The 20,942-nt window shown below is 38.7% G+C and overlaps 1 protein-coding gene across 5 annotated transcripts in view; it reads left to right on the plus strand.

Annotated features, from left to right (window-relative positions):
- NEO1 (neogenin 1) overlaps positions 1-20,942 on the plus strand; it is a 240,200-nt gene that overhangs the window by 200,615 nt on the left and 18,643 nt on the right. For all 5 annotated transcript variants that reach the window (XM_029239259.1, XM_029239260.1, XM_029239256.1 and 2 more), the window contains exons 16-21: positions 6,756-6,851; positions 9,409-9,584; positions 9,665-9,803; positions 11,678-11,785; positions 13,571-13,765; positions 17,492-17,560. In XM_029239259.1, coding sequence (XP_029095092.1) covers positions 6,756-6,851; positions 9,409-9,584; positions 9,665-9,803; positions 11,678-11,785; positions 13,571-13,765; positions 17,492-17,560 — 783 coding nt within the window. The remainder of the gene's footprint in view (positions 1-6,755; positions 6,852-9,408; positions 9,585-9,664; positions 9,804-11,677; positions 11,786-13,570; positions 13,766-17,491; positions 17,561-20,942) is intronic.

Raw genomic sequence — 20,942 nt, forward strand, 5'->3', positions numbered from 1 at the left:
GTACCTTGTAGGGGAGGTACCTTGAATCTTTGTAAATATCTTGTTTCTTGTCGAACTTTTACTCACTAGTTTTAGAATCTTTAGTTAACAGTTATTACTGTCATGTTTTCCAAATGGTGATTTCCTAATTCCATTATTTCTTCTACATTTATTAGCATTCTTTGGTAAGAAGGAGCTTTCCTTCTCTTCATAGTGAAAGAGCAGCCAATGGGAGTCTCTTTATGACTAGTTTCTCTGTCCGTTTGACATCTCCCATCTTTCTTTGAGCACTTTCTTTCTTTTTGACACAGTAAGATGTTACAGGCTTATCTGGTATTTTCCTAGCCTTTGCCCTTGAATCAGCTATTGCTCCTGATTTTTTATAAATGATATTTAGAAACCAGTATCTGAGCACTATACATGCTCATTGTTACTGGGGTAGAAATCCTGAGGAATCTATTAAAAAGGCTACTAGGGGCTTCCCTGGTGGCGCAGTGGTTGAGAGTCTGCCTGCCGATGCAGGGGACACGGGTTCGTGCCCCAGTCCGGGAAGATCCCACATGCCGCGGAGCGGCTGGGCCCGTGAGCCATGGCCGCTGAGCCTGCGCGTCCGGAGCCTGTGCTCCACAATGGGAGAGGCCACAACAGTGAGAGGCCCACGTACCGCAAAAAAAAAAAAAAAAAAAAAAAGGGGGCTACTAAAACTATAACTGGGTTTAAAAGGTCACAGGATACAAAGTCAATATATAGAAACAGTTGTATTTCCACATACTAACAATAAGCAATTGGAAATTGGAATTAAAATAACAATACCACCATCAACAGAGGAATGGGTAAAAAAGTTGTGGTACATATATACAATGGAATATTAGCCATAAAAAAGAACAAAGTAATGCCATTTGCAGCAACATGGATGGACTTAGAGATTGTCATAGTGAGTAAAATCAGACAGAGAAAGACAAATATGATATGATATTGCTTATATGTGGAATCCAAAAAGAGGGGTACAAATGAACTTATCTACAAAACAGAAATAGAGTTACAGATGTAGAAAATAAACTTACGGTTACCAGGGGGTAAGGGGGAGGAGAGATAAATTGGTAGAGTGGGATTGACATATACACACTACTATATATAAAATAGATAACTAATAAGGACCTACTGTGCAGCACAAGAGACTCTACTCAATACTCTGTAATGGCCTATATGGGAAAAGAATCAAAAAAAGAGTGGATATATATGTATAACAGATTCACTTTGCTGTACACCTGAAACTAACACAACATTGTAAATAACTATACTCCAGTAAAAATTTTTAAAAATAACAATACCACTTAATAGCATCAAAAATGTGAAGTACTTAGGAATAAACTTTAAATATATATATATATATATATATAAGATCTGTGCACTGAAGAGTGGAAAATGATGGCTGAGAGAAATTAAAGAAGACTTAAATAAATGGAGATACCATGTTCATGGATTGGAAAACAGTATATTACAATGACAGTCCTCTCCAATGCAATCCCAAGTAAAATCCCAGTAGACTTTTTTTTTTGAGAAAGAATTACTTTGTTATTTATTTATTTTTTTAACATCTTTATTGGGGTACAATTGCTTTACAATGGTGTGTTAGTTTCTGCTCTATAACAAAGTGAATCAGTTATATATATACATATGTTCCCATATGTCCTCCCTCTTGCGTCTCCCTCCCTCCCACTCTCCCTATCCCACCCCTCCAGGCTGTCACAAAGCACCGAGCTAATATCCCTGTGCCATGCAGCTGCTTCCCACTAGCTATCTACCTTACTACGTTTGTTAGTGTGTGTATGTCCATGACTCTCTCTCGCCCTGTCAAAGCTCACCCTTCCCCCTCCCCATATCCTCAAGTCCGTTCTCCAGCAGGTCTGCGTCTCTATTCCCGTCCCACCCCTAGGTTCTTCATGACATCCTTTTTTTTCTTAAATTCCATATATATGTGTTAGCATACGGTATTTGTCTTTTTCTTTCTGACTTACTTCACTCTGTATGACAGACTCTAGGTCTATCCATCTCATTACAAATAACTCAATTTCGTTTCTTTTTAAGGCTGAGTAATATTCCATTGTATATATGTGCCACATCTTCTTTATCCATTCATCCGATGATGGGCACTTAGGTTGTTTCCATCTCCGGGCTATTGTAAATAGAGCTGCAATGAACATTTTGGTACATGACTCTTTTTGAATTTTCATATACCCTGAGAAAACCAGTAGACTTTTTTCTAGACGTTGATAAACTTATTCTGAAATTTACATGGAAAATCAAAAGAGCTAGAATAGCCAAACATTTTTGAAAAAGAAGAATAAAGTTTAGAAGACCCACACTACGTGATTTCAGGACTTATTATAAAGCTACAGTAACCGAGACATTTTGATAGTGTTTATGTAAAAGGTAGGTGGGATAGAGTCCACAAATAGATCCATGTGTATATGGTCAATTGATTTTTGACAAAAATACTGAGATAATTCAGTGGGAAAAGGATAGTCTTTTCAACAAAAGGTGTGGGAATAATTGGATATCTGTATGAGAAAGAAAAAAGAACCTTCATTGACCCTTGTCTCATACCATACACAAAAACAGATCTAAATACAACAGTTAAAACTATAAAACTTCTAGTAGAAAACAGAAAAAAAATCTTCATGACTTTGGGGTAGCAAGGGTCTCTTAGGATGCAAAGAAGCACAAATTAAAAATTAAAAATAAATCAGGCTTCCTCAAGATTTAAAACTTCTCCTTGGAAAGACACCAATAAGATGAAAAGGTGAGCCAGAGACTAGAAGAAAATACTCATCATTAAAGTACCTGACAAAGAATTTCAGTCTAGAAGATGTAAAAACAAACAAGCAAACAAAAAAAAGCACCTCTAACAACTCAATAAGAAGATAACAATCCAATAAAAAAGTAGGCAAAAGATTTGGATGGACAGTACACCAAAGAAGATGATATATGAGTGGACAATAAGCACATGAAAAGATTCTCAGCTGCATTAATCATCAGAGAAATGCAAATAAAGCCACGATGCAATATCACTAGACAACCTCTAGAATTGCTAAAATTTAATAGACTGATAATACCAGATATCAGCAAGGATATAGAACTGGAACTCACGGTTGCTGATGGGAATATCAGGTGGTACAACCACTTTAGAAAACAGTTTGGAGGTTTCTTAAAACGTTGACCATACAACCCAACATTCCCACTCATAGATAGTTAACCAAGAGAAATAAAGACACATATCTACACATAGACTTCTACACAGATGTTCATGATATATTTATTTATAATAATCTAAAGGGGGTAAACAAGTAAATGGTAAATTATACTATATCCATACAGTAGAATACTACTCAGCAATTCGAAGAAATAGGCTATGGATACACGCAGCGAAACAAATCTCACAAACATTATGCTGAGCAAAAGAAGCCAAACACAAGAGAATACATACTGTGGTATTATATTTTTGTGAAATTACAGAAGGGACAGCACTTATTTATAGTGACACAGCAAGATGAGTGGTTGCCTGGAAATTGGGGTGGTGGAAATTTACTGCAAGGGACATAAGGGAATTATTTGGAGTGTTGGAAATACTCTCTATCTTGATTGTGGTCATGATTACACAGGTGTATATATTTGTCAAAATTAAAAGTGTACATTTAAATGGGTACATTTTAGTTCATACTAATTATGCCTCAAAGTTGAATTACAAAGCCAAAATTTTGAGATATAGTTAATATTTTATAATAGAAAATGAATTGATTTGGGTAGACACAATTACTTTTCCAAATTGGATTATATCATTATTGAGATCTTTCTTTGAAAGACTTGCCTTTTAATTCAGAATCTTCCCTGACCAACTTTTTTGTTCGCATCATTTCTTTGTAAATATCTTTCCTAAGGACAATTTTAGGTGTCCAACAAATTACTTACCTTCATCTTTTCTGGTAGAAAATAAGCAGCAGTCTAATCCTTTATTCAGAAACAGAGTAGCCTTTCTCTTTTTCCTTTCAAGAAGAAACAGCACAGTTAACCTAGGAAGTGTTTCCCACACGAACAGTCTTATAAGGCAATTGTAGGAGAGCAGAAGAATAGGATAGGATAAAAATATCTCTGTGGTGACCCACTCCTACTGTTTCCTTTATGAAGCTACTGAAATGAAAATCCTCTGCAGTGCAAGCAGTACGTGGTCTTTGACTTTCAGGTGCGTTCAGTCTAATCGGAGAAAAAATGTAAAACACAGGAAACAATGAGATGAGTTGAAGTGAAGTATGTTCAGAGAAGGAAAAGGTGGTACGGCACAGTAGAGCAGTCAGGGGAGAAGCTTGACCTGTACTTGAAAGACCGAGTCAGAACAGTGGTTGAAAAGAAGAGATGAGAAGGAGCACTGCATGTGCTGAAAACAGAGTAAACAGATTTTATTAGTTAAGAGAGTGTACATCGAGAAGTAGCAAAAAATTAATTTTGCGTAAAGTAAAATAAGCTTGCTGTATTTATCATCACAGATAGAGCTAAGATGCATATAATATTGAACAAAAGTCAGCAGTTGAGAAATACTTTTAGGAATTCATTTATTCACACAAGAGCTCTCTCCTGAGCTTCAGATCCATATAAACATCTGCTTGATGGGTATTTGCACTGGGATATGTCCCATATTCTATCATAATTTAATCAAAATTAAAATCAGTATCGGGCTTCCCTGGTGGCGCAGTGGTTGAGAGTCTGCCTGCCGATGCAGGGGACACGGGTTCGTGCCCCGGTCCGGGAGGATCCCACATGCCGTGGAGCGGCTGGGCCCGTGAGCCATGGCCGCTGAGCCTGCGCGTCCGGAGCCTGTGCTCCGCAACGGGAGAGGCCACAACAGTGAGAGGCCCGCGTACCACAAAAAAAAAAAAAAAAAAAAAATTAGTATCTTCTCCTGCAAACTTTCAATCCGCAAATACCCCAGACCCTGTGCTAGAGACAGAGCAAAGAATCAAACAGACATGATCCCTATTATTAGAAATAATACAATTTCTAAATAATTGAAATTGTTTAGAGTGCTGTGGAAGAGAAATGAGGTGCCACAGGCTATGTAACTAGAGAGGCTAATCCAGTCTGGGAAGAGCCCTTTCAGATGAATAGGCATTGTCTAAGTCAAGAAGGGTGGCACGTGTCCCTAGTGTAAGGGACAGCTGCACATGTTGCAGCCCAGTAGTAAGAGAGCACATAGTGCTCAGTGAACTGAGAGATAGCCAGTAAAGATGGAGCCCAGGGAGCAAGGCAGAGTGGTGAGAGGCAAGTAGGGATAATCAGCAAGGCTTGATCATTTGTGTAGGGGAGGAGGGAGAGGTCTTAATGACTCCCAGCTTTCTGACTTGAGCAGCAGGGTGCATAGTCATGCCATTTATGAACTGTAGGGAAAACTGGAGCAGCTGAAGGAGCAGAGAAAGGGGAGAGAGAGAGAGATTTGAGACATCCAAGTGGAAATCCAGATAGACAGTTGAACTTAGAGGTCTGGTGCTCAGAAGAAAAGTCAGGACTAGTTTGCACTTGATGGCACATACATGCTAATCCAACCAAGGAAATAAATGAAAGCACATCGGGAGAGAGTGAAGAGTAGGAATAGAAGGGGACCTAGAATCAAGTCTGGAAAATGTGTATCGTAGTTGCTCTGCCTCTGTCCCCAATCTCAGTGAATGACATCACCTTCCACCATGTTGCCCATATCAGCACCCTTTCCTGCCAGTCAAGTACTAAGTCTCATTGATTCCATTTGTTGTCAGTTCTTTCTCACATTGGAAGACCAGGTGCCTTTATATATTGCTCACTGGTATCTAGAGGATGGGCCACCAAGCAGCTTTTAAAGTAATGCAGGCCACTTGAGGTGTAGCCACTTTGGGAATCTACTCAACTTTGCCAGAAGTGAGTGTTATGGGTCAGCTTCTCCCCCTGCAACACTTCATTGGAGCCCAAGTCTTCATTTCTGAAGCTAGACTTTTGAAGTACCCATACTAAACTTTGCCTGGATCAGGAATGTGATAAAGTAGACTCTTCCTGATTTGCCTTAGCCAGTAGGAGAATGAATACTATTCCAGCTATTTAAATACCGCTCTTTTTCACCAAGTCTGACTAGCAGCATTTTATATGATCACCTGGAGGAGTGTTTCTTTCAGTCTTACATTTCCTGCAGCATCACCTCCTAGCTGGTTGAAATTCTGGGCTCTTTCCCAACCAAGAAGTCTGCATGGAGGCTAGATTAAGTTGGCATTCTTGGATTTGGAGGCACCCCAGAGAGTTAAGGATCTTCAGCAGTTACTGAGTTAACAGTTTATCTCCTACTTGTCTAGCTTGGCTGTTCCAGTTGCTGTCCTCCTGAGAAGGAAAGGGGTTTGTTTAATTCCAAGCTCCACCTATGGGCTTCCAGCACATGAAAATCTTATTTATTCATTTTAATCCAAGCTCTTCACTATACAGTAACATCACTAAACCATTGATTAGCTGAAGCCAAGAGAGGATTCGGGGACAGTCAACCTGACTCCTGGGACTAATTCCAGGAAGTTTATCCCAGCCAGTTTTTCTATATACTCTGTATGCTGCCATCTCCATACCTCCCCACCCCCAGAATAATCCCACATAAAAAATTTAAAAATCTTTTCTGGCTTTTTTTGCAATTAAGATTATGCATCGTCACCCGTGAATTTTTTTTAATTCTCTAGTGAGAATTTTTTTAAGTGTTTCCACTTGTTTCTTTCCTTCAGATCCCAGCTCTCACTATGTGATTACCCTGAAAGCATTTAACAATGTGGGTGAAGGTATCCCCCTCTATGAGAGTGCTGTGACCAGACCTCACACAGGTAAGGTACCCTGTCCATATCTGGTCTTCAGCGTTTTTTCCAGCAGCTTAAGTAGAATGTTGACATGAGGCCAACATGCCCCATAGGTATCAGTGAAAGGAAAAGTATATGGCAATTTAGGGTACAGGCTTCAAATAGGAAGATAAATGGGCTTTAAACATGGAAAGTTCTATGAATCCCTGTTTTGCTTTTTAGAAAATGTTAACAGTCCTGTCATGTAAACAAATCTATGTAAATGTGTAACACATGTTTTTAATATGTTGGGATCTAGAAAGCATAGTCGTGAGAGAATTAAAAACGAATTTTCATCTTTTGGTCATGTGAGTTATAACTAAAATGAGAAAAAAAATGAAAGGATCTCCATATCTCTGAGGAAATATATAGGTTACTGATGGAATAAATGTATATGATTGATGAATCCAACATTTTTTTTATTAGTGACCTGAGTTAGTTGGGAAGGTATTTTTCTATGTGCTTTTTATATGCTTTATCTATAGAAAGTATGAAGTCATATGTACTATCCATTTGATCAACTGTACATTTATTACAAAAGAGACCAAATATTTATTATTTTTCTTTGTAATTTAATCTATTTAAAATATCTTTAAAAGAATAATGTAAAATGTCTGTAGATTATGTAAAATGTGATTTAGATTTGAATGAGAAAGTTCATTGAAGTGAATATATTAGAATTGCAAAGTTTTCTAAAGGGTACTGAAAACCAAAGAATTTATCACTTTCAGAAATGCTCTTTTCTATTTGTTTCTCAAAATTGTGAATCTGTATTGCCTGCTATGTATTCTGGATACTTTGCTTAATAGTATGGATTTGGCATTATTCGTTTTAAAAAGATAATCTCTGTCCCCTTTTTTTATGCTTTTACTTAAAAACACCAGCACCATGCTACATATCCTGTCTTCTCCTGTGTGCTTACAGTTTATAAGTTCTCTTAAAAATAGCTTTGGTATTTCAGAAAGGAAAAAAAGTAAGATGAAAAAGAATATTTAAGCGGTTTGCTACTTTCTTAAATCAGTCTATAATAGAAAAAAAAATTTGGAATTATTTTCTTTTACGTGACTTAAAAATGTAACATGGCTAGAAATATACAAGGGGAAATGTTCATAAGTCATGTAACCTAGTTATCTTTTCCAAGAGTTGTTACAAATAAGAAAAAAGTTCTCAAAGAAGTCTTGGTGATGTTTGCACCTGAAGCTGCATTTTCTGTAACTAATTGGTATGTGTTCTGATCTTTGAACAAAGCCCTTGATTATAAGTATGCTGTTCCTGTGTTATTTTTAGTCTTCATTGTGTAGGAAATACACAAATGGAGACTATTTCTTTAGCTTGGCAATTATTCATAAACAAGGCCCATGGCATTTCAGATTTTAGGTTATAGAAAGGACTAGTCACTGTAACTATATGGGAAACCCACTTTAAAACCTTCACTTAAAATAAATCAGTGTGTATATACTTGGAAAACTGGCCAAGAGTTGGGAAAGCCCAAATGGATGCTGCTGTATTGCCGTGGGCTCATGGTGCCTTTGTGCTCATTCTGGCCTTTGTTTTGACAATGATGCTTAGAGAATGTGTCTGTTGCATATGGTGCAGGACAGCACATGAGTATAGACTTTCCTTTCTATCAAATAAGTGCTCTGATTTCTAAAGTTCATAAAGGCTGTGTCACTTAGACCTTTAATAACTATGGCATTTCCCATAACTGATAGGGATTCATCAGTGGGTTGTTCTAAGTCTACTGGAGAAAGTGTGGAAATATTCCTGTGTCGCGTCAGCTTACCTTTCGTCTACGAAGAGTAATGCCCTTGAGTTCCCTTTGCTTTATTTGCATGTGAGCCATATTGCTGCACTTCTTTTAGACCCAGGACGTCAGCAGATCTGAACTGGACCCTGCATGGGTATCAGATACGCCCAATACCAAGGCCAAGCTAAGTTGCTGTTGGCTGATACTCAGGACTCATGTTTTAGAGTAGGGACCCCTACATGTCCAGTGATACCCACTGATAAGCCATGTCCCAAAAATTCAACCATAGTCACTAAAATATTAAAAGAGATCATGAGCTTTGTGTTATTTGTTTAGAAAGAATACTCTTGATATTAAAAGCAGTTTTCATCTTTTAATGATCCTTTTTGGACAGGAGGTAGAATTTTCAAGTAATTTAAAGGAAATTTTTTAGGAAAAAGAAAATTCAAGTTTAATACATTAATATAATCACTGGATTACAAAATTTTATATACCTGTTCAATATACATACAGAATACAGGAGAAGAAAATAGTTAATTACTGTTTCTCTAGATGCTTTCCTGCAATTTTTTCCTGAAAGAATGCAAGTGGAAATACTCTTTTAAATGAATGGTGGTTATCTGTTAACTCTGGATTCTCTTTCTCTTTCTCCATTTCTCACCTTTCATTCCATTATATTACCCTGCATTTCCCTTTTATTTTTGTTTATGTTAAAATGGCACTTCCATTTTTTAATTACTTTTTACCCAGACACTTCTGAAGTTGATTTATTTGTTATTAATGCTCCATACACTCCAGTGCCAGATCCTACTCCCATGATGCCACCAGTGGGAGTTCAGGCTTCCATTCTGAGTCATGACACCATAAGGATTACATGGGCAGACAACTCACTGCCCAAACACCAGAAGATTACAGACTCCCGATACTACACAGTCCGATGGAAAACCAACATCCCAGCAAACACCAAGTATAAGGTACTGGCACATCTGTTCTGGTTGAAAACCTAATTCTTGATATTTTCTGACTCTGAAGCTCTTGATTCATATATTTCCAGAATGCTAATGCAACGACTTTGAGTTATTTGGTGACTGGTTTAAAACCAAATACACTCTATGAATTCTCTGTGATGGTGACGAAAGGTCGAAGATCAAGCACATGGAGTATGACAGCACATGGGACCACTTTTGAATTAGGTATGTGTTGTCAGAACTTTGTCATATGGCATTTCTTCTCTTTGCAAGAAGTGAAAGCCAGTGAAAGTCCGTGCTAATGTTGTGCCATATCTCAAGTCATAAGACATCTCATCACCTGTTTTTCCTACCCAAGGAAAGAATTGAGTGCGTGAATTGACATATTTACAGAACACAGTGAGCAGCTACAGCTGGAGTTCAGTGTTTGCTTTTTCAGCTGATTAATTATGTTTTTTCATCGTTGTACAAGAACATTAGCAAATAGGACAATATAATGCAAAGTGTACTAGATTTTAGGAGTCATGAGACTTGAGTTCAATTCCAAGGTCAACCATATGTTGACTGTGATCATAAGCAAGTCATCCAGCCTCTCTGAATCTATTTCTTCCATCTATAAAAGAGGGGTGATCTCTGCCTTTCCTACTTTATAGGGTAAAATAAAGTACCCTATAAATAAAGTACATGGTAAATTGTAAAGCACTGTGTAGATGTAAGGAATTACGGTTATTAACCTTGCCTTACTGGGAAATTGAGATAGAAAAGATGAAGTGGGCTGCCCTTCACCAATGCTATGCTTGCTAGAGCCTCAGCACTTTACCAGAGCCTCCCAAGCCTGCCCTAGGAGCTTTCTTGCAAACTGGTTAGTGTCTTATAAAATCTCCCACTGGAGTATTCTTAGGGTTTTTCTCTGTAAGTAAACATGAAAGAAAAAAGACAGCTAAGTAAATCAAGGGGAAAGCAAGCCATCCAATTTTAAGATTTTGCTTGCTTTTTGCTCACTTGTAGACCTACCCTTCTGCCCCTTGTACTTCCCTAGCATGGGGAGGTGTGTAACCGTTGGGAGGCTCTGTCTATTCCACCCTCCTATTTCTTTCTCTCTTTTAAATGAATAATGAAAAAAATAGAGCTATAAAGTCTCCGTAGACTGGGTTTGGCCCTAATGTCTTTTTATCTTCACAGTTGGTTGAATTTCCTGCAGAGAAAAGGGGTTAGATTTGGAGAGAAAGAAATATAATGCACAAAAGCTTAAATAGACCTTGAGTTTGCTTTCTTTGCCAGTTTTAAGAATATCTTTGTGCTTTCATTCCAGCCCATTAGGTAATAAATGATACTCCATCAGGAGTTTGCATTTCACTGGGCTCCCTTCCGTTTTATACTAGGAGAATTCCAGTATTTTAGGAAGAGAAAAGTAAATTTAAGGATATACTTACTTTGCTCATTTTCCAACTAGTACATTAAAAGTTTTCAGCCATAACATGGAAATACAGATGCACTGTCATTTTTATTTTATTGGTTTTTCTGTTCCATAAACAGCTTTACATTTCAGAGCAATAACCTTCAATAGTTTACAGTATCTTTTCAGCGTAAATTTAACTTAAAAAAAAACCCCATCAATTTGTAAATCATTTATTCTTTGGGGGAATGGTGGTTTTCAAACACTGTATTTGGTTTAGAGAGCCAACTGTAGGTAGAGAGAAAGTTACTTTATACTTAAAACTATTCTAACAAAACAATCCAATTTGGGGGGAAAATGTCGTCTTGGGCACATTATATAACATTTCTCATTTTCAGTCTCCTGATCTATCAAGCAGGGACTACAGATGTCTTTTGATTTCCCTAACTAGCCTGCATATCCCTGACCTCCCCATCTGGATGCCTATACTGTATCCTCATGGTGTGATATTTCCTCTTTGGTACTTTGCATATTTTTATTTTCATTGGAGCTATTTATAGATAGACAGTGAATTCTTTGAAGCCAGGAGGCTTTATCTTTTTTGCCTCTGCCCTTCATTGTGCCTTCTAAATGGAAAGGGTTGAGGAAAGGGTGAATTAAATTGAAATGGATGGGAATTACTGAAAGTATTATTATTTTGTAGTTCCTACTTCTCCACCCAAGGATGTGACAGTTGTGAGTAAAGAGGGAAAACCTAGGACCATAATTGTAAATTGGCAGCCTCCCTCTGAAGCCAATGGCAAAATTACAGGTAAGAGGCCTAAGATGCCTTTGAGTGTGTGACTGTTCCCTGTTCCTGCCTGGCAGAAGCATTCCAGGAGGGTGCCTCCTTGTTAGGAGAAATGGGGGTCTTAAAGCTGCCTTGGCCATTTTATGAGATGTGAGTCATGATGGTCCTGGAAGGTGGAGCAAGGACGTGCTGTTTAGTGACATAAAAATGATTCACTAGCTGGTTGTTCTGACCCATGTTGCATGAAAGTCTGAAGGTTGTGGGTTGTACTAGACAGCCTTTGGTTATAGTGGAACTTATGGACATATTTATTTTCCTCAGGAAAGCTGTTCTCTATCTCTGATTAGATGACCAGCTTTGAGATTAAAGACCCTGCCTAATTCTACAGAATAATACCCAATAAATATAAACTCAGTTCTTTTACCCAGAAGCCAAAAAAACCCATTAGGCTTTTAGTTTCTTTTTTCACCCAGAGCTGCTACTTCAGCTTCCTGTGCTCTTACAACTAGAGTTAAAAGTCCGAGTTGGCTTAGGCCTTTGAAGGGACCTTGAATTTTTTCAGAGTAGAGGGCACTATGCCTTCCTTGGCCTTATCAGGGAGGAAAACCTGCCTCTGCTCCAGGTAGGTGTACGCCTCCTAAAGTTTCTTCGTATGAATAAGGCAGCCTAAGGAAACTGAAGGCCTTTCTTAGCATTGTCCTGCCTTGGCTTTCAATAGGAATCCCTTTCCATAAACCCCAAGTCTTTATGAAATTTTTACTTTAGGTTTTAGAATGTGCCTCTTCCATAAAGGAATTAAGCATGACTTGACATGGATTACATTTTGTTTTGTCTTTAAAACCAGTAATGATGCAGTGCATTTTTGCGCTGTGTAGGTCAGGTAGGCTTGTGGTTGTGGTTCTTCCTGCCTCAGCCATGGAGATTGAGTGCCCTCTGGTGGATGTATCAGGTGACGTTTCACTGTGACTTCACCCACCCCAAGTTTGGGAGAATTTAGCAGAGGTGGCTGCGCATCTCCTAGGAGTTTTTCTCCTGGGAAATCACATTGGTGAGAGTTAAAACAGCACTGATGGGCTTCCCTGGTGGTGCAGTGGTTAAGAATCCATCTGCCAATGCAGGGGACACAGGTTCAAGCCCTGCTCCAGGAAGATCCCACATGCTGCAGAGCAGCTAAGCCCGTGCTCCATAACTACTGAGCCTGTGCTCTAGAGCCATGAGCCACAACTACTGAGCCTGCGTGCCACAACTACTGAAGCCCACGCGCCTAGAGCCCGTGCTCCGCGACGAGAAGCCACCACAATGAGAAGCTCGCACACCACAACGAAGAGTAGCCTCTGCTTGCCACAAGTAGAGAAAGCCCACATGCAGCAACGAAGACCCAGTGCAGCCAAAAATAAATAAATTAAATAAATAAAAAAATATATATATATATAGCATTGTCAGGCCGTTACTAGTTACTAGTTTCCAAAACTGCATTGAGTTAATTGTAGACCCTAGAATGATGATTAGGTTATTTTCCTTATATAATTTCCTAGCTTATGAGAATATTTAACCCTATATTTTTATCTTTACTTTTATTACATCAGCTGCAGATATAGATGGTAACTTAGTCTGGCACTGTTGAAATTGTGGTTTTATCTATATTATGTTTAGTGTAGCATTTAAAATGCTTTTTACCATTGCTAATTTAATCTGTAACTAGTTCTCTATTTGTATATGCTGTAACATATATCTTTATTGACTTAACTGATTGCAAAAGAAAAAGCCAGGAATAAGATTTCTTTTCCCATTAATTCCTTTGGATAGGTTACATCATATATTACAGTACGGACGTGAATGCAGAGATACACGACTGGGTTATTGAGCCTGTTGTGGGAAACAGGCTGACTCACCAGATACAAGAATTAACACTTGACACACCATACTACTTCAAAATCCAAGCTCGGAACTCAAAGGGCATGGGGCCCATGTCTGAAGCTGTCCAGTTCAGAACACCCAAAGGTAAAGCCTCCCAAACAGAGTGTTTCATTGTGTGTCTCTTGAGTGGGGCTATGCGTGCACATGTCACTTTAGCATGTAGAGACTGGATGATACAGGAAGTCCTGATGATGCGCTTATGAGCCACAGTGTGAGCATTTATCTCAAAATGATCCCACCCACTGACTACCAAATCAGTGTTCCCTAGGTTACTGACTTAACCATATAATTTACAGGGGAACTCTTGACTTCAGGCTGTTTGAGGCAGATGAATCGCAGTGATCTAAAAGTTCTTACCAGTCAGATCAGATGGGATTCTCTTGGTTCCCACACAGCGTAGTAGCATGTTTATTGTGATGGATGATTCTCTTTCAACACGTGCAGGCTCTTAACCTGAAAGGCTTATTCATGGACCTTTGTAGAGAGAAAGGGTTGAGGCTTTTCTCAAAAGGGGCCCTTTAGAGAAAACTCTAGATAAGAAAGTGAAGGTAAAATATTGAACCAAGTAAGCTTAGGAATAAAAGTCGGGGACTGAGTCTGGAAGTATGGAAACCATACATGGATTTCTTTTCTGTTAGTACGAAAAACAAGACTCAACGTGTTTGGAAGTTTGTGGGTTTTTATTTTTTCCTTTAAAAATTCTGCCTGTCCCATCTTCAAAGCTTGTGATCCTTGCTCTTGTTTTTTTCTTCCCCTGTGCTTGGCCTGTTAGCGGACTCCTCTGATAAAATGGCTAATGATCAAGGTAAATGAGTAGATGGCCTCTCTTTCCTTTCCTCTCTTTTGTGACCTATTATTAGCTTTTTGGTTTTTTGGGGGTTTTTTTTCCTGAAAATCAGTACCAGTACCATGTGTTAAAAATCAAATATTTATTGGCCACAGTAGAGTTGAGTCCATGTTTGTGGCACTTGGAGTATCTGAAAAGCTAGGGAATCTATTGATACTTAGGAGCTAAATAGACTGGCAGGAAAAAAACTGAGTCAGACTTCTGCAGCTGTAGGAGATTGGCCTTAAGTGTGGGCCAGATTATCATTTGCGCTAAGATACTGAAATTCTGTAACACAGATAGGGATTTGGGCCATGATGAGAACAAGCATACCAATTTGTCATATTTGTAGCATCTAGAATTTTATTAACATCTCTAAGTGAAAAATTTAATCAAATTCAGTGAATACCCTCTTTTCCTCCCCCCAACAGAAAATCTACAAATGTACCCTACTGAATTGTGTGATTATCTGTGACAAAATTAGTGGTCTCTGTTCTCTTGTTGTAAGCTTAATTCAGAGCTGTTTTTCCATTTCTTCTCTTAAATATATCTGCTCATTTTAAAACAGGATAGAGACAGTTTACAGTGGAAGTTTAGGAAGCTTGGGCCTCAGTGTCACCATTCTTGAAATTGTCAGTGTAGTCTGTTCACTGCAATTGCTATGGTGGAGAGGTAACTATACTTTGTGATTTTCATCTCTGGGAAGTCAGCTAAAGTTGGTATCTGTTTTCTGTACTAAGAGCAGTAAAAGTAAATTTGATGGTTGCTTTTATTCTTTAGGAGTAGTTACTAGAAATACAGAGTCTTTGGATCTTGGTTAATGGCAAGGAAGATTCAAATTTTGAAGTTTCAAGTTTTAGGGCTTTGGAAATGTGTTTGCATTCAATGAGCCTTTTGTTGTATGTTAGAGAAACTGCAAACATACCTCTGTGTCTGTGTGTGTGTGTCTGTGTGTAAGGCACCCTAATCATGGTAGAACCTTTGACTTAAGCCTGAGAATAGAAAAGTAACTATACTGAATATGCACAGAATATAAATGTGCTCACTGTTCTTCCCTCACTTCACCCCATAAGCCAGGGTGCAATTCTCAGCTACGCCGCACCTTTGGTAGTTAAAATTCTTTGCCCATATTTATTTTTGGTGTTTGGCTAATCCCTGGAATTTCTTGTTCATAGGTTAAATATAAAGGAAAAATGTTAAGAGATATGGGAATTAAGTCAATCGGTTTCTTGGCAAAGTGTGTTCATTGGCAATTATTTACATAATATGTTACTCTGGATAGCTTGGCTTAAATGTGGGCTACCTGACAAATAAGTACACTTAAATATGAAGAGCCTTACAAGGGCTGTTTCATCTCTGCCACCTTATCACAGTGAAAAGAAAAACTGGAATCTTGAAATATGGTGTGTGCCATTTGGGAGGAATGACGGCATCAGAAGTAAAGGGATAAAGTAATAAGTATGGACAATGGGAAAGGGTCAAGGACTGTGAGTTAAATTCTAGAATATGCCCTTTTGGATACCCAAGACCTTCTTTGGGGGTTTTGAGCTTCTGGAAACATAGAAAATACTGTTTTCATTTCTAGATTTATTCGTTAAATGAACTCATACAGGAACCTTCAGATTTTAATTTCTTCCATTTCCTCCAAGTCTGATCATTTATAGCAGTACTTGATATTAGCTGTAATGTTTTACAGCAACACATCTGGTTTATGCATTTCCAGGCAAGCTTTATTTTGTAGAAATAACTCTCATTTGTAAGTGTTTTCTGAAGCTTCATGCTCTTTACCTCTGCAAAGGATAAGATAATATTCTTCCCTAAAGATTTATTTAGTAGTTAATATTTATTGAACATTTACTGTGTGTCAGGCAGTATTCAGAATACTTTATTGGATTAAATTTCCATTTAATCCTCACAACCATTTCATGAAGTAGGTACCATTATTATCACTGTTTTACAATGAGGGAACTAAGACCCAAAAATAATAGCTAAGTAACTTGCCAAAAGTCACAGTTAGTGCGTGATGGAGCCGGTGTTGCGGTGCAGGCAGTCGGTTACGCACTGTGCTGTATTAACTATGTGGAACAGCTCTACTTTGCAGTTCTTGCACACTTCTTCAAAAGAAGCATGAGACTGCCTTCTGGCCCCAGACTTTGCACTGAGGAATACCTTTGCTTTACTGGGGACGGACTCCTTATATTTGCTTTACAAGGCAGCTTCTTCTATAAATATGAAGAATAAAATTCACGACCAAGAATATAAATTTCTAAAAAGCTGATATTTGTGTTTTCTGAGGTCTGCTTATGAGGTGGTCCCAAGCCCAAGGTCAGCAGCCTCACTTGTTATGTTCCATGATGATGGATTAGGAGACAGTGTCCTTTGTGAGCAACTAGAGGGAAGACTTTGGTTTTTTTATCTTTGGATGTTTAGGTTGACTGAGCAAGAACTGAGAACCCAGTTTGAATGTCCAGTTGCCTTCCTGCTCCCGTTAGGGTAACTTTATATTTGGAAAGGCAGCTTTATATTTTGAGAAATATAAAACACTACTGACACCCACTAGGCCAGATCAACATAGCCGGTCCCTTGGAAGAGTCCATTTCTTTAATGCAGATTAGCCTAACTGGTCCCCTTAGTCCCTTTTCCATGAGAAGCTACTTTAGCCATAAGTGCTCTGGGTAGTATTTCAGCAAATGTTTCCTGGGCTAGAGAAACCTTAACAGCAAGGGGCAGCTTTGTTACACCTTAGATACAGCCATGGAACAAGGGTGTCAGACTTTCAGATGCCTCATTGCATAGAAAGCTATACCTTAGTTTGTTTTACACAAATAGGCTATATTTTCCCATTGTGTGTGTGCTACTTCCTTTTCTCATGGACAGAGTAGACTGAAAATATTTTTTTTTTGTAGAAAACACTCACTAGCTGTGAAGTAGACTTGTCACACCAATGGATTGGGTTGTTATTGACATGAGTTCTTCTTCTTCAGCCTCAGGGTCTGCAGGGAAAGGAAGCCGTCTGCCAGACCTAGGATCCGACTACAAACCTCCGATGAGCGGTAAAGCCCTTCCTGTGGCTTTTTTGGCCTCCTGTGGGCATGATGCAGTTCTGCTTGAAATCTTGAGTTCTTTTTTGTAGCTCCTGTGTGGTGGACTGTAGCATGTTACTCATTTCTTTTTCTTTAATAGAGCTTCAGGCATTTTCTGGCAAATGTTTGCTGAATTACTAAAAACTCATTCATTATAGGATCCAGAAATAAAATTGTTTCCCCACATATCCAGCTTAAAATAATTCTAAACAAACAAGTCTTCCTTTTGCCCACTGCCTCTAGAAAATAATTAGAATCTTGCTTTCAAAAATAAACCCTTTAGTGGGATTAGCTATCATCTAGAACGAGGCAGAGAAATGCTTTGGAATCATTAATTTCTCCCCACACTACTTACTGCAGTGTTTTTAGTTTGGGAATTCTAAAAAATTATTACCAGTCTCCAAGCCATCCTAAGAGCTGATGCCTTCTAATTACTTACATGATGACACCTACTTCTCTACTGAACGTCACCATTTGTAAGTTACTTTCACACATGAAATCACATTTGATCCTCATAACACTGTGGTGAGGCAGGGAGAACAAGTATCATTATTCCCATTTTATACATTAAGAGACTCAGCGGAGAGGTAATGTGCCTGGATCCACCCACATATTCTGGAAGTCCTAGAACCAAAACCCAGGTCTTCTGACTTCAGATTGTGCCTTGTCCACTGTCACATGCAGCCTGAAAGGCATGGGGTTCTATACCAGATGTGGGAATCCAGGATGGCAAAATGTCCACAAAAGTAGTTACTAGAAATGACCCTTACTGTCTCCTCACTTGTAGAGTAATTTTACTCCAATAAAAAAAAAAAAAAGAAACATATGGAAGAGAAAGGAAAAGAGTTTCTAGTCCTCTGGAAACTCCTGATCTAATTGTGGAAATAAAATTATCTCAGTCTCCAGTATCTATTTAAATAAAAAGTGATATTGCCCAGACTTCTGTGAAATCAGCCAGTTCCTAGGAGAGCCAGACAAATTTGCTTGCTTCAAGAAATCTTTAGGCTCTGAGTTCTAGGACTTTATGAGTTTCTCCTCCTGGGATACATATGTTATATTTATGTGCTGTCCACAGTATAATATTCAAGACTGTGAAAAAAGCAGTTATTTCTTTGTCTTATCTTTCATTTATGCATTCATTCATTTATTCACACATATTTCTAAAGGTTCAGGTTCTATGTAACAGGCTGTAGGAACAGGAGGGTTGAGTAACAAACTACCTGATAGAGAAAAGAGAAAGCTTTGTAGAAGAGATGATCTCTGACCCAGATTTTAAAAGGCACAGAGAAGATTGCTAAATGTTGAGGAGGGGGTTGAACATCCTAGGACGCAATAAAAGCACGTGTGGAGGCATGGCAGTTTAAAACAGCCTGCTTGGACATGGAGGCAACCTAGGTGTCTGTTGACAGGCGAATGGATAGAGAGGGTGTGGCGCATATGTGCAATGGAATATTATTCAGCCATAAAAAGGAACTAAACTGAGTTATTTGTAGTGAGGTGGATGGACCTAGAGTCTGTCATACAGAGTGAAGTAAGTCAGAAAGAGAAAAGCAAATACCGTGTGCTAACATATATATAGAATCTTAAAAAAAAAAAAAAAAAGTGGTTCTAACAAACCTAAGGGCAGGACAGGAATAAAGACGCAGACGTAGAGAATGGACTTGAGGACATGGGGAGGGGGATGGATAAGCTGGGACGAAGGGAGGGAGTAACACTGACATATATACACTACCAAATGTAAAATACCTAGTTAATGGGAAGCAGCTGCATAGCACAGGGAGATCAGCTCGGTGGTTTGTGACCACCTAGAGGGGTGGGAGGGAGACGCAAGAGGGAAGGGATATGGGGATATATGTATATGTATAGCTGATTCACTTCGTTACACAGCAGAAACTAACACAACACTGTAAAGCAAGTACACTCCAATAAAGATGTTAAAAAAATTTTTTTTAAACCTGCTTTCTCCAGGGATCACACTGCCTAGAGACAGGATAGAGAGTCTTGTGTTAGAGAAGGTAGGTTAGAACCAGCCTGTCAAAAGCTCAAGTGCTGATGCTAAGAAATGTGAGCTTCCTCATGTAAGTAACATATGTAAGATGTCTGATACTACTGGTAAACTATGACTTCCATTTATTGAGTATCTACTATTATTACCCTGATGACAGCAGAGAATGAGTTGGGTGTCACGAGTATGAAGTCAGAAAAGAGTGGTTTGGAAGCTGTTGCAGTAGTCCAGGTGAGCCTTAATGTCCCTGGTAGGAGGGATGATGCTCCCATTGGCAGCTCATTCTTACTCTATTTTAAAAGGGAGCTTTTGGCCAGCTCAGAAGTTAGAGGTCAACTGCAATTAAATGAGAATTTGTCTCTGTTGAATGCAGGAAAGAACTGCCGCCACCACCTCTGCTTGCCTCTCACACCCCAGCTCCCCAGCCTCTGATTGCAGTGCCTGCCCCACCACTGCCCCACCCAGTAACTCAGCATTGCTGTTAATAAAAGTTTTATGTAAGGCCCTAGTATGATCTAATTGTATTGGCTCCCAGTTCCATAGTCGTTCCCAAATATAAAAATGTTATTTTATTGAAGATCAGTGTGTACAATTTAAGTTGTCTATCTGCTGACTTTTTTCTCAGAAATGAAGGATAAAAGTGATTAAAGCAAATGTAGAAGAATAAGCTCTTAAGCTGTCAAAATTATCCCACATTTAGGACTGTGCTTAGTAGCCTATAAAAACATAGAATCAAAAGTGAAAGTTCCGCTAATCCAATCCAGTGTTATGGAAGGGATTCCCACAATAAGTATAGTTTGGATTAGATCGTAAGTTTATAAGCCAGGCTGTATATGAGAATCACTTTAGGAGCTTTTCTAAGAACACGGGCTCCTAGGCCATACCTTCATGGTAGGAATTTCTTCCACAACATCCCAGACGGGTAGGATGACTCAATTCTTAAGTACTTCTTCTAGTGACTAAATATTTAGTCACTAGCAATAGTTAAGCAAAACAGCTCATCCTATTAATTGTACAGCTTTGATTGTTAGGGCAATAAGAGAGAGTAACTAGAAGAAAAGATGTCATCTATCCATGATGGTTAGATCTGTGTAGAGGGATTTCCCATATTTTATAATATGAACATGCATAACTTTTATAACGCGGTGGGAAGCAAAGAACTATGTTTCAGAAAATGGAAGAGCAAGACTACAAAAGGCCTTGATAAAAAGCTGAGCCTCATCCTGTGAGCAATGAGGGAACAATAATAGGAAGAAGAAAATCTGTTTCTTCAAGGTCCTAAATGATGTGGCCTCTGCACACCCCTCCAGCCTCACCTTCATCTTTTTTCTGCTTACTTCCTTCTCT

The sequence above is a fragment of the Monodon monoceros genome, unplaced genomic scaffold, assembly GCF_005190385.1.
Source record: "Monodon monoceros isolate NGI ecotype Baffin Bay Population unplaced genomic scaffold, NGI_Narwhal_1 Super_Scaffold_21, whole genome shotgun sequence".
Classification (NCBI taxonomy): Eukaryota; Metazoa; Chordata; class Mammalia; order Artiodactyla; family Monodontidae; genus Monodon; species Monodon monoceros.